The sequence below is a fragment of the Pteropus vampyrus genome, unplaced genomic scaffold (genome assembly GCF_000151845.1).
Source record: "Pteropus vampyrus isolate Shadow unplaced genomic scaffold, Pvam_2.0 Scaffold148, whole genome shotgun sequence".
Classification (NCBI taxonomy): Eukaryota; Metazoa; Chordata; class Mammalia; order Chiroptera; family Pteropodidae; genus Pteropus; species Pteropus vampyrus.
Genome location: NW_011888929.1, coordinates 3,156,435 through 3,168,888, shown reverse-complemented (window position 1 = coordinate 3,168,888; position 12,454 = coordinate 3,156,435). Strand labels below are relative to the sequence as shown.

Sequence of the window (12,454 nt, the reverse complement as noted above, 5' to 3'; positions counted from 1 at the left end):
AAAAATTAAGAAATTGAGGTTCAAGGATCTAATAGCACCAGCAACTATTTCACTTAAACCAGAATTACAGAGGACCTTCATTCATAGACGCTTTGGCCCTCTGAAGTTTCTGGGGTGTTTTATTTTATCTTTTTCCCTGTGGATTCTACATAGGTTAGGAGTCAGGACTCAAGGATGCCATTCTTTAAATTATTCAGATGAATTCCTGACTAAACTATTATTTGTAGGTGTTCGCTAATTAACCTGAAACTGAATTTCCCAGAAAAGCCCTTGTGTCAGTGGTTTCCCATCAACACAGCATCTCACAAACTGCAGCTGCCCTCTTTCACGTAACGCCTTCTTAGCTTCTTGAGTCATCAAACATCTAATAATGTTTTCTCAATCTTTCGTCTCCAATGCCAGTAGCAATTTCATTGTTTTTTTCCCCTTTGGGGTCCTAGTGTGAAAATTTCTAGAGGCCAACCCTGTCTCTTTACTCATTTTGCCCCAATTGACTTTTCGAAATACTGTGCTATAATAATTATACCAGTTTTTGTTAAATCAAACAGTGCAGATGTGTATAATGAGGCAAAAGTCCTCTCTTAATGGCATCCCTTCCACTCCTTATTGAGACACACAGCCTACCTTCATCCCCTCATCTTAGAGTTACAACTGAGTATTCTTTTATATTACAATACCATAAACATACTACATAAAACTACATAACATAAAGTTGCATAACAATTTTTAATTGTGAGAATTATAATTTCTTCACTCATCCAACAATTTTTTGAGAGCTATCATTTCTTCATTCACTCAACTTTCTTTATTACTCCAGATCTACTCAACACTGCCATACTTGATTTAAAAGTATGTTAATGGGTTGAAAAGTTTTCTTGTCTTCTTATTTCATTATTGTGTTTTTTTCAAATGTAATTGAAGAGATAAAACTGCATAATCATATAATGCAAAAATTTAGAGGTTGAGGGGTCCTCAGTAATTATATATCCACTTACTGATGAATAAACGAGGCAGAGAAAAATCGGAAGTTCTCTCTTCCTGGTTAGAAAAAGAATCCAGGCTTTCAGACTTCTGATCCAATGCTCTTTCCACTTCATCATATCATAAGCTCTTTCAGAATCTTCTAATCCTTTGTATACCACCTTCTCTCTCCTGGGGGAAATGTCTTTGGGATTTATTGGTCCAGTACTAACTATATTTCAAATAATGGAGAAAAGCATGTCTTATCTTGCAAAACGATAAATTGATGTCACGTTATAAGTTTACTGTAATAATTTTTTTCAGTGTAAATATTGCTACCTACGAATGAAAAGCAGTGTTATGAGAAAAGGTACAAACAGCTCAACTAACTGTAACAACAACAAAATAAATTCTGTCTCAATTTTTGTTTTTTAAGTGAGAGACTAACACTAATTAACACCACAGGTCCTTTCTAACTAGCGTAGAATTTGAGTCAGATCAAAAACATCTAATTGTTACTTTCCCCACTGAATTGTTTCCTACACTTTATTTTACCAGAAGGATTACCTTGGCACTATTTAAATTAAATGCTTATTAATTAATTCATTCAAGCATCATACTTGTTAAGTTCTTACAGATAGCTATTGCCATTAACAAACACATTTCAAGCAGAATATCTTATTGCTATTTATAATTATTAGGAAATAATAAAAATTTTAAATCATGACTCCACATGTTCAAAGATCAAAAAGGAGATTCTTAAATCAAGAATAACATACATCAGAATGATCAATATTAGTTTTTCAGGGATGTTCTTTTAGTGGCCAAGAATGTTTTCTTTTCTTTTTTCTTTTTCAATATATGTACTTCATCCACCCATCTATTCATTCTTTCCACATACCTGTGCTAAATATAGAACTAGGCTCTCAGGACACAATGGTTCCTGTCTCCTCTGAGCTTTAATTCTTAATATACTGGCTAAGTCAAATGCTATAAATTTGTGATCTCTTTCTCCGCCTGTCTTGATTGCTGTTGCTCACACTTCCCACAACCATTTTGTTGTCTACCCAACAAAGATAACTTTACCCACAGGATTTCAGACAGTCTGGCTTTCTTCAATCCATTTGCAATGGGCTTCTGATCTTTTTGTGTCTGGCTCCTTCTCACCAACATCTCCACTTAACTAGCACCTTTTTGGAAAGGCCTTTTGTAAACACCTAATCTTAAGTAGTCAGTCTCCATTTACTATCACATCAACTTGTCTTATTTTCATTGTAGTTATTTTGTCTCTGATATTTTCTCATTTGCTTGTTTAATCTCTGTCTCCCTCTCTTCCATGAAAACTCTGTAAAAGCAGACAGGAGCCTTGTCTGCCTAATTTGCTGTTTTGTCCTAAAATGGTACTTGGCACACAGTAGGCATTGATTAAATATTTGTTGAATGAATGGATTCCTAATTGACTATTGCTTGAACTACTACAGATACTGATTCATCCTTGTTGAGTTTTTAATTCTACTGAGTATAAAGATTAAATCAGAATTTAAAACTAAGTCTTAAAATTAAGAACAGTTTGGAAATGTGGGAAACATCTGGCAGAGAAATAATTCCGACATTTGCAGTGATGGAAGGAAAATTTTTCTCTTAAGTAAGCAGGTTGTTGGCCTCTATTGATATCATCGGAAAATGCTTGCCTATTTTTGTTGGTTTGCTCAAGAACTGGAAACATCTGGCACTGGAAACTTACAACGTTCATTTTAAAGTGAAGAGTTGTAATAACTTTGGGGTTTGGGGATGGGAGAGAAAATGCCTTAAGAAAATGAAGGCCGTCTGGAGAAAGGAGAAGCTCGTGTCTCTTTTAAAAAACAGATTCCCTTGGTTCTTCAAGAGTCTTACTTAAGAGAAGCTTCCTAGAAAGTTCTTAATTTGTGTGGTTTCTAAATAAGCAGACTTTTAGGGCCAAAAAAAAAAAAAAAAAAGAAAAGAAAAAAAAAAGTGTGTGTGTGGCTCCGCCTAGTTTAGGTTCGTCCTGGCCCAGAAAGTTGTGGCTACAGGACAAGCTTTGGCTGCTGCTTTCTAGAACATCGTTCTGATCCCTTTAAAGGTGGGGATCATGACGAAGGATGCGGGGGAAGAGGGCGGGAGCCAACGGCTTGAGAGTCTCGGTTGACATAGTAACTCTTCAGTTCCGTCTCCCTCGCTCCGGGCTCTCAGGCTCCGCTGCCGCCCGCCGCCCCGCTTGTGCTCGCTCAGCTCTAGATCCCCGAAAACCTCCTTGCGGGGTCCGTTTGGCCGGAAGCGCTCAGGTCAAGGTCCCCTTTGTGAACCCCTAAGTGGTGACTTCTGTGGCCAGCGGCAAAGCCACTCTGGTAGCTCAGACCGCCGGGCGTCCGCACCCCTTGCCTCACCCTCGTCCCCTGTGCACCAGTCTGCCCCTGACCAGTCCGGCGGGTGACGGGGACCCTGCGCATCGCGTCCTCCTGGAACTGCCGAGGTGCCTTTCCCAGGACCGGGACCTAGGGCAGTCCGGAGTTCCCGCCATGAACCAGAGCCCAGCGTTTGGGCCCCGGAGGGGCGGCTCTCCCCGGGTCGTGGCCGGGGCTGGCGCGCGGCGCAACGAGAGCCAGGACTATCTGCTCATGGACTCGGAGCTGGGAGACGACTGCTGCCCGCAGCCTCCGCCGCCTCTATACGGCTACTACCCTTGCTTGTAAGTGCGGGCGCTGCAGGCGGGCGGGTGCTGGCTGCGCCTCGGGAGGCTGTGCGCTCACAGGAGTGTAGGAACCGGATCGGCGCGCGTCTGAACACGCGTGTGTCCTTCTGAGGGCTCGCGAGCTTGGGTTGGGACCCCAGGGATCGGAGGGGCGCGTGCAGGTCTAGGTTTGCTCCTAGCGAGCAAGTACAAATATGTTTGTCCATGAGAGTGAGACCGCGGGCCACCACCACCACTACAGGTCATCAGGTGTCTGGTCAATTTCTTCAGTTCGGATGCCACACCATATCCTCAAAAAATCCCAGTGTCGCTGCGCCAAAGGCATGGTCTGGGCAGGGAACTGATTCGAACTTGAGCCCGTGTGACTCAGCCCATGTGGGAGAGATGACTAGAATGCAAAGGGTCTTTGGCTCTGCCTCTGTGCGCCTGGGGAACTCGGGACCCAGTGCGCCCAACCGTCTACACGCTCTGCCTGCCTTAGCCCTTCGGGTGGCGCGCACAGGTCCTCTGGACCACAGATGGCGGGAAAGTTCGAAGATGTGCGTGGGAGGGGGCGGACATGTCCTGGGGACATCCTCTTCCCGGCCTCCGGTCACCAGGTTAAGTCAAGGAAATAGGCTTCTCTACCCGCAGAGCAAAACTTTTACCGGTGTCCAGCGGGGGAGATGAGCCTGTTCAGGATGAGGGACGAGAGAAGAGTGAACTGTAGAAGTGAGGGGGTAGGGTTATTTGTAGTGGACTATGAGAGTAACTATGAGATTTTATTTAAGGATCTTTTTTTTTTTTCTTTTCCAAGGGTGGCAGAGGCAGGCAGAGGGCGGAATGAGGGAGAAGTCTCCCCTCCCCTACATGTCTGGGCCTACACATGCAGCTGGCTGATAACATTTCTGCCTATTTGCTTTTTAACTTGATTGGGTAGTCTGGTTTCCTGAGATGTCACATCCATCCACATGCGGTTTTCTTCCAGAGGAAAACAGTTTTCAGTAGCAGTTCCTTAAGCAGCTCTAGATGTGTGTGTGTGTGTGTGTGTGTGGCGGGGGGTTGAAGGGGTTCATTTCTGCTCCCATGGGCTTCTGGAAGAACCTTATAATACATAGGGTGCCCCTTCCTATATTTAGTCAGGGCTCCCTAGAGTCAAGACCTGCTGTGGTTCCCTTTCACAGTTAAAAGTGAACCCCAGAACATGGAGCATCTAATTTTTCTCCAAGGTAAAAGAAAAATGTTAGAACTGGTTTCATTCATCTATGTGCCGTACAATTCGAAAGCATTTACTATTACTTATCTTTTTTCCTTTTTTAAAAATTAAGATGTATTTTACATGCTATCAAATTCACCCATTTAAGTTATACAGTTCAGTGATGTTTAGTATATTCACAGAGTTGTGAAACCATTACCTAAATTCCAGGACATTGTCATCACCCCCAAAAGAAATCGTATACTTTACTTTAAGTTAGTGACTGTTTCTATGTCTTATAGTACAGAGCATCTCAAACTTTAATGGGCATGTGAATTACCTTGGGATTTTGTTAAAATGTAGATGCTGATTTGGTAGGCTTTTGGTGTAGCCCAAGATTCTGCACTTCTAACAATCTCTGAGAAATGTGGAGGCTGCTGGTCTATGGACCACGCTCTGAGTAGCAAGGAGATACATGCCAAGAAAAAACTGAAAGAAAAATAAAACAATCCTGGGTGTTGTGAATACAGCTATTTTCAAATTTGCTTTGAGGGTATATTTTTAAAAATAGATGGACTTTTTTTTATTGACTTAGACTTGAGATCTACTAAGAGGGTAATGGTACCTGTGGCTAAGTTAAGCAACTTAAAAAAGCTATCCTGCTTTTCAAAAGTTGACTGTCCCATAGACAAAATCTTTTTTTTTTCCTTTTTATCTCTTGATGAGTCGACAATCACTCATTATTGTGACTGTGGGAAAAAATAATTTGTTTTAAAAAACTTGTTTTTAAACTTGTTTTATATATATATATGTATATATATATATATATACACATATATATATACATATATATATATATCAGTAGTGAGACTAAATAAAGTAATAATTCCATGTTGTCTTGAAACACTTTCCCCAATGCCTTCTTCAAATGTGATTACTGCCTTATTGATTTATCTAGTTCTTACATTATCTACTATTTAGAGAAATATTTTTTCTCCTTTAGTACAGGAATCCCAGATCACTCTTAATGGATAGACCTGGGCAGCAGAGAGAGGAACAGAAATATTTGAATACTTCAATTCAAATAGGAGCACTCCCTGTGTCATGTTATAGTAAAGTTAAAAGTGAGCTTTGTTCCAGAATTAGAGTTTGGTCTTGTCTGAATCTATTATTTCTAAAATGTTCTGTAGTTACTTTTCATCACTGTTTATTCTGGCAAGTTTTTTATTTTTTCCAGTTAAAAAAAATCATGTAACTGAAAAATTTTAACCAATAAACAACATTATTTCATGCCTGTGATATATGAGAAAGAGCTAAAGAAAATTACTTCCCTCTGGTAGAGTACACAAATAAACCTTTCCATATGCTTTTGACTTGCGCTTTAAACAATTTCATTTATTTTCCCAAAGTGGGAGGTGTATTATTTGTGAAAGCGGCAATACTTTACACTCCATTTGGATTAGTTTGTAATGGTGATTATTAGTAAGAAATGGTCTATGTTCTGCTAGAATCCCAGATATATCAGAGAGTTCATTTAGAACTTAATAATGTCTCTAGTCCATCTCTTCTGAACATGGGGAGGATTCTGGACATAAAAAGATAATGTTGAGGGTTTCTAAATTCTAAAGATCTTTAACACAGTCCAACTAAACATTTGGGAAAGGCTAACTAAATAATTATGAATATTGAAATGGTAAACTATTTGTAAACTCAAGCTCTGGTTTATAGTAGACAGATAATCTGAAAACCTTATTGCTAGATTACAGACACCTAGCACTGCTGGATAAAATATTTACACTTGATCTTAGCCAAAAGGCTGAGAAGTAATTGGATAAATATTTAAAATAATTTAAAAACATTACCAAATTTTGCAAAAAGTAAAAGGGATTACCAAGTGCCAAAGCAAAGAAATTAAAAGCCAGAGCATAGCCTATGAACTGATGGGGTGGCTGTCTTGGGGATTATGGATTGGAGTGACCAGGAGTTTGGAGTCTGATGTCCGTGTAAAATGGAGAGAAGCTAAGGCCTGGTTTCCAGATGAGGCAGAGAGTTGGAACTGAGACATCCTGGCCCTTCCCCAGCACTCCCGCCACATAAAACCAGGATCCTAAGTTAGGCTGGAAAAATATGCCACCAGCAGAGTGAGAACAAGAACTTTATTAGTAACAGGAAAGAAATCTTCCCTAAGAATTTTATCCTTTGGACCCATGTGTCATGTGAGTTTTTGTTTTTGCTTTTATTTTTTACACTGCTTAGTTGACCTAGATATCTTCCAGCTGAAAAATACCCCCAGGGCTCCTAGAATAGTAAAACACAAAACCATTTTGAGAGAATAGTATCAACCATCTTGACTGCCAAGGACTTTCAAGAAAACAACATTAAATCCAAGAGCACAGCTAAAGATATACTCAATATAATACATGACAGAACATACAAGGAAACAATCAGTCACCAATGAGAGTCAGCAGATGATACAATCCATGAGGGACAGTCAGCATATGATGTAACAGCAGTATTGGATCCTTAGAAACTTGAAATAATATAACAATATGAAAGAGAATATAAAATACATATGTATAAAATGGTGAAATATATATAAGAAGTCAAACCCTAAAAAAAGAGTAAAATTCACTTTAAAAAACAAATAGAAAATCTATAAATGAAAATATAATTTTGAGACGAAAAATTCAATGGAATGGTTAAAATACAGATTAGACATACCATGTGGCAACACTCTTAATGAAGCGATGTAAAGAAATGGAAAATATAAACATTATCGAGTCATAGAAAAAGAAGGTAGAAGTTATAGAAAGAGAAAATATAGAGAATGTGGGAGAGACAACAGAATAGATAGGTGATAATTTTCCAGAAATGATAAGTTTATGAAATACAACGATATTAGTGCAATACAGAAAAATAAATCCACTTTGAAATTACAGAACACTAAAGACAAGAGGAAATATTAAAATGAACCAAAATACAAGGGATTTGAATGAATAAGTTTTGAAATTCAAAATATATTTAATGGAAATGCACTCATAATGTATCTTGATACCTAAGTTATATAATGTGTAACTTGTAAGAACTATAGTGTTTCTTTTACATAAAGGTATTGTTTACTCTCTGGGTATTAATGTAATGTTTTATACAAAGTTGGTGCTCTTTTGCTGATAAGATCTCTTTAAACAAGGATTCTTATTTAAAGGGTGGCTTATCGTTGAATCACAGTCGTAGGAGAAACCCACAAAGATTCTTAACTCTATTCTCTATTTCACATGACAAAATACAAAAATGACATTTTTTATGGGTGATGGATTCTTTAAAATTTTATTGACTTCAGGATGGTGGATGAAATCTATTTATAAACCCTAGGACTCAGACTTTGAACTCCTGATTTAAGAGACCACAGATAAATAAAATTCCCAAAACAGCCTTTTCTCCAGGCAAAACACATCTACTTATGAAGAAGCAAGTGAAAGTTTCAGATTACAGGCTAGAAAATGTTTTCTGACATTAGCTGCTGATAGGGCGCACTGTTCTTGTGAAGAAGTTTTAGATTGGAATTAGAATATGGACTCGGACATATGAAACATTACATTTTTATCTGCTTGTTAGTTTGCCCTCATTTTTGCCTTCATATGTCTAATAAATCTTTATTCAAGCATCTATTACACTCTTTTACATTTATTTGTTTACGTATCTCCCTCGACTAGACTGTAAGCCTCTATACCTAGCACAATATCTAGTAGAGAGGAGGTATGAATTGATTTATTCCTCAATAAAGACATGATCCTATGCTCAGTATTTATTCTAATAAGTAATAAAGTGATGCTGGCTCTTTTCATAAAATAGCATCTGAGACTTTCAAGTTAGGCGGAAGAGCCAATGTCCACATAGAAGTTGACATCCATATCTTATATTCATTCTAGCTGCCAGTCCCTTGAGATTCACCTTCTTCTGGGGAATACGTCAGTGATCACTACTGCTACTACCATGCTGCTCTCCTTTTAGCTCTCTGGCCCCACCTCTTCCCTTCGCCTTTCTTCTGCTCACCTCAGTTGAGGATGTATCTTTACCAGGACCAGTCAAATGCTCAGGGATAACCAAAGGGAATTGACATACAAAGAACTCCTTGCTGGCTTGAACTGCTCTTCCTGCTTATGTATGAAACCTTTTAAGGATTGACCCCTGTCTAGTACCAAGATTCATCCAAATAGCAGAGAGCATTCTTCCTTCTTTTCCTCATACCACCCTCAAATGATCTAGCCCTTAATAAGTCTCAGTCCAGGTAGACAAAATCCCCTCTCCCCATCCAGTGTAAGCTATGCCTTTCAAACTCCATTTCTTTTTGTAGGATCTCCTTCTTTCCTGGATCATTGGTATTAGGTATCTCCATTCTTTTAAGAAAAGACCCTACCCCTACCCACAGAAGTGTGGCTTTACTCTCTGACCCCAAAGGGGTAGGTAGTCACATGACACCATGACCACCCAGGTTATAAGGATAAAATCAAGGGGTCCGTTTCCTTACAAAAACATACTTATCAAATGATAAATAAAATCAAAGGTGGCATGCGTGGTATCATGATTTCTTATGCCTTTTGCAGTGGTTTGGAATTTAGAGAGAATTCTAGTATTTATTATATTCTTTTAAAATAATATCAATAACCATAAAGCAAAGACTTGGACCTTGGTTAAGGGTTTGCATTTTCAAAGCTGCTCCCAGGGGAAAAGCAAGTATAAAACTCACCTTTAGATCTGCTTCTCTTTCATTTAGGAATCAATATCTCCTCCAGCCACTTGGGTTAACAATGGGTCTCTTTTAATTGACTGCTTTGGAGTTCTGTGTTCTGCATGACAAAAACCACCTATTTTGTTTCTAAACCTCCCTTGGCTTGAAGTAATCAATATCCACTGCTAATGAATTATTATCATGAAACTTATTTTAGGGGACCAACATTGTAAGTTGTGGAGTTATTGCCAGATGTGCCAAAATGCCTACATTTATTCTGTAACAGAATGTTTGTTTACCTCTAGGAAGACATTGCATAATTTTTTTCTCTAGACAATTATATTCCTTGAGTTATAAGAAGTAACTTCATAAGGCAATTCATCTTTGTCCCTTAGAGAGTAAATCATAAAAGGAAAACATTTTCATAAGTCCGTTCTCGTTTTTCTCCGTCTTTCATAAAAAATGCTAAATATAATTGGATCCAGTTGGATAAAATTACCATCTGTGATTGCTCTTTGTTTGTGAATCTTCTGCTTGCTCTTAGTACATGGAGAAGTGCTCATCTATATGCTCAATTGCAATTAAACTTTGGCATCTATAATTTGATGTGCTGTTCAAGACTCTTAAACCATTGGAACTGATTGAATGGCATTTCTTATAGAATGTCTGCTTAGCATATAGAAATGAATGTTACCGATACCCATACATCATATATGAGTGTGGTATAACTATTCTCTACCTAATTCAGGTAATTCGAGACGAAGAGGAGAAATCATGGTAATGAGAGTTACTTACAGTTCAGTGCAAGTTACTCTTTCTGTGGAGGACTAATCTAAAATATTTACATATATTTGGGGTGCTAACATTTTTTTGACTACCTACTCTGTAGCAGGTCCTTTTCTAATTGTCATACGAATGTGATTTGCTCTTTAGAGCAGCCACTTGGCTATGTTACATGTCCATTTTGTGAACGATAGTACTTAAATTTAGAGATTTTAAGAAATGTTTAGAAAGTTACACAGCTGGTCAGTTTTAAAGTGGACACCAACCATTACATCTTACATAGCGCAGGCTGAACACATGGACAGGAAGGCTGGCAGGTTGCACAGAGTTCCTTGTTCTTTCAGCAACTAATATAATCATGCTTGTGCTGGGCACAGCTGGATACATGGTGGGATGTTCTCTGGAGAGCCTATTCATCATTCTTTTTCCTCTCTCTCCATAGATACTTAAGAAGCCACAGGTTGGCTCTGATCTATTGAACCAAGATTACTTGTTCTGGTGCTCATTATATCTAAGTTATACTCTTGGTAATAGGAGAAGACAGGAAGAAAGGTTATAAATAGCAGTAATAAGTATGTTTAACCTTTGCCTTCTCTTTCTATTGAAATCTTAATCATCTTTGGTGGTCAAGCTTTATATTCTACTTCTTTCAGTAATTCATTAATCTATTTATACATTCATTTTTTATGTTATTATGTCTAATAATAATAAAAATAGTAGCTAGATTTATTAGGGGCTTCTATGTGCTAGGCCTTACTCTATAGGTATTAACTCATTTTAATACTTATAACAAACCTATGAGGTATATACTTTTATAATCCCCATTTTACTCATAAGAAAAAAATACCACAGAAAAGAGAGGTTAAGTGACTTGTCAAAGATTACACAACTAATAGTTGATAGAAATGGGAAGATAGAAAGAAAGAAGCAGAAGATTCTATTTTATCACTTATCTAGATAAACAGTGATAGGTTTTGAAAAATTGCCAATCTTTGTTACTAAAGTAAGATATACCGAAATTAAGTAATCTGTAGACTATTTTACCAAAAGGCCCACAAATTTATCATGACTCTTTCAAGACTACTCTTGATTTCTCTCTATCATGTGGATGAAATTGCTTCTATGCTGTTCAGAATTTAAGAGGTTTAAACTTTATTCTTTAGCTGACTTTAGAACACAGATAAGACTATGACAGTCTTTTGTTTTATTTATGTTAGCTTATTTGACCCTCACAGCAAACCTGTGTGATAGGTAATATTATTTTCGCTTGTAAATGGGGAAATAGAAGTTCGGAAAGGTAAAGTAACTTTACTAAGAATTTCTAGCTCTCAAGCATCTGAGCCAGTACTTGGACACGTATTTGATTGTTTTGTTTGCTTGCTTGTTTGTTTTTGACCCTCACTGTCTATGCTTCTTCCCCGCAGTGGAATGGCAGCTTTATGAGGGCGGAGATCTAGTCTGTAAACAGTGACTAGCATTTGGTGGGAACTCACAACATATTTTTTGGATAAATGAATCAATGTCTCCCTTATACAAATTGATTTCATGGACTTTATCTCTAAAATTCTTTCCTCTCTAGCCTTATATAGTGTTGCTAGACTTTGCCTTTATTGTGTTTTCACTATAGCCTTTTCAGAAATACTACAATATTGGAGTTTTATATTCTTGCAGCTTCAGTCATTTAATGAATCCTAAGAGCTTTGCAGTATATGCTTGATCTGAAAATGGTGCTTGTTAAATATTTTTATATAATCCTACAAACAAGTAAATACGAATATCAACTCTTGTTTTCTTTACATTGTATTGACAGAACACCCATGAAGATTTATCTTCTTTGTTTTTACTAAAACAGCAAGAGGAAAGTTACTCAAACTTTTATTTAAGTTGAAAGAATTTGTGAAAACTGAAATTCCTGAGACCAAGGCTCATTATATATCCAAGAAAGTCTTAAATACTTAAATGAAATAATTCCACTTAAAATTCAGAAAGAGAGAAAAGAACAGTTAAATGAAAATTGTCTAAAAGTTACATATTATTGATAATGTAACTTTGATTTGGACAAGTTGTCCCTAGGCAAAACTTACAGATAGTTGATTTT

At 37.6% G+C, this 12,454-nt stretch overlaps 1 protein-coding gene across 3 annotated transcripts in view; it reads left to right on the top strand.

Annotated features, from left to right (window-relative positions):
* The first annotated feature begins 3,064 nt into the window (after positions 1-3,064).
* The window catches only part of TRPC6 (transient receptor potential cation channel subfamily C member 6), a 118,471-nt gene continuing 109,081 nt past the window's right edge, over positions 3,065-12,454 (top strand). For 2 of the 3 annotated variants that reach the window (XM_011369419.1, XM_011369418.1), the window contains exon 1: positions 3,498-3,667. In XM_011369419.1, coding sequence (XP_011367721.1) covers positions 3,498-3,667 — 170 coding nt within the window. Of the gene's footprint in view, positions 3,668-12,454 lie in introns of all 3 variants that reach the window. The other variant, XM_011369417.2, reaches the window with a different exon arrangement.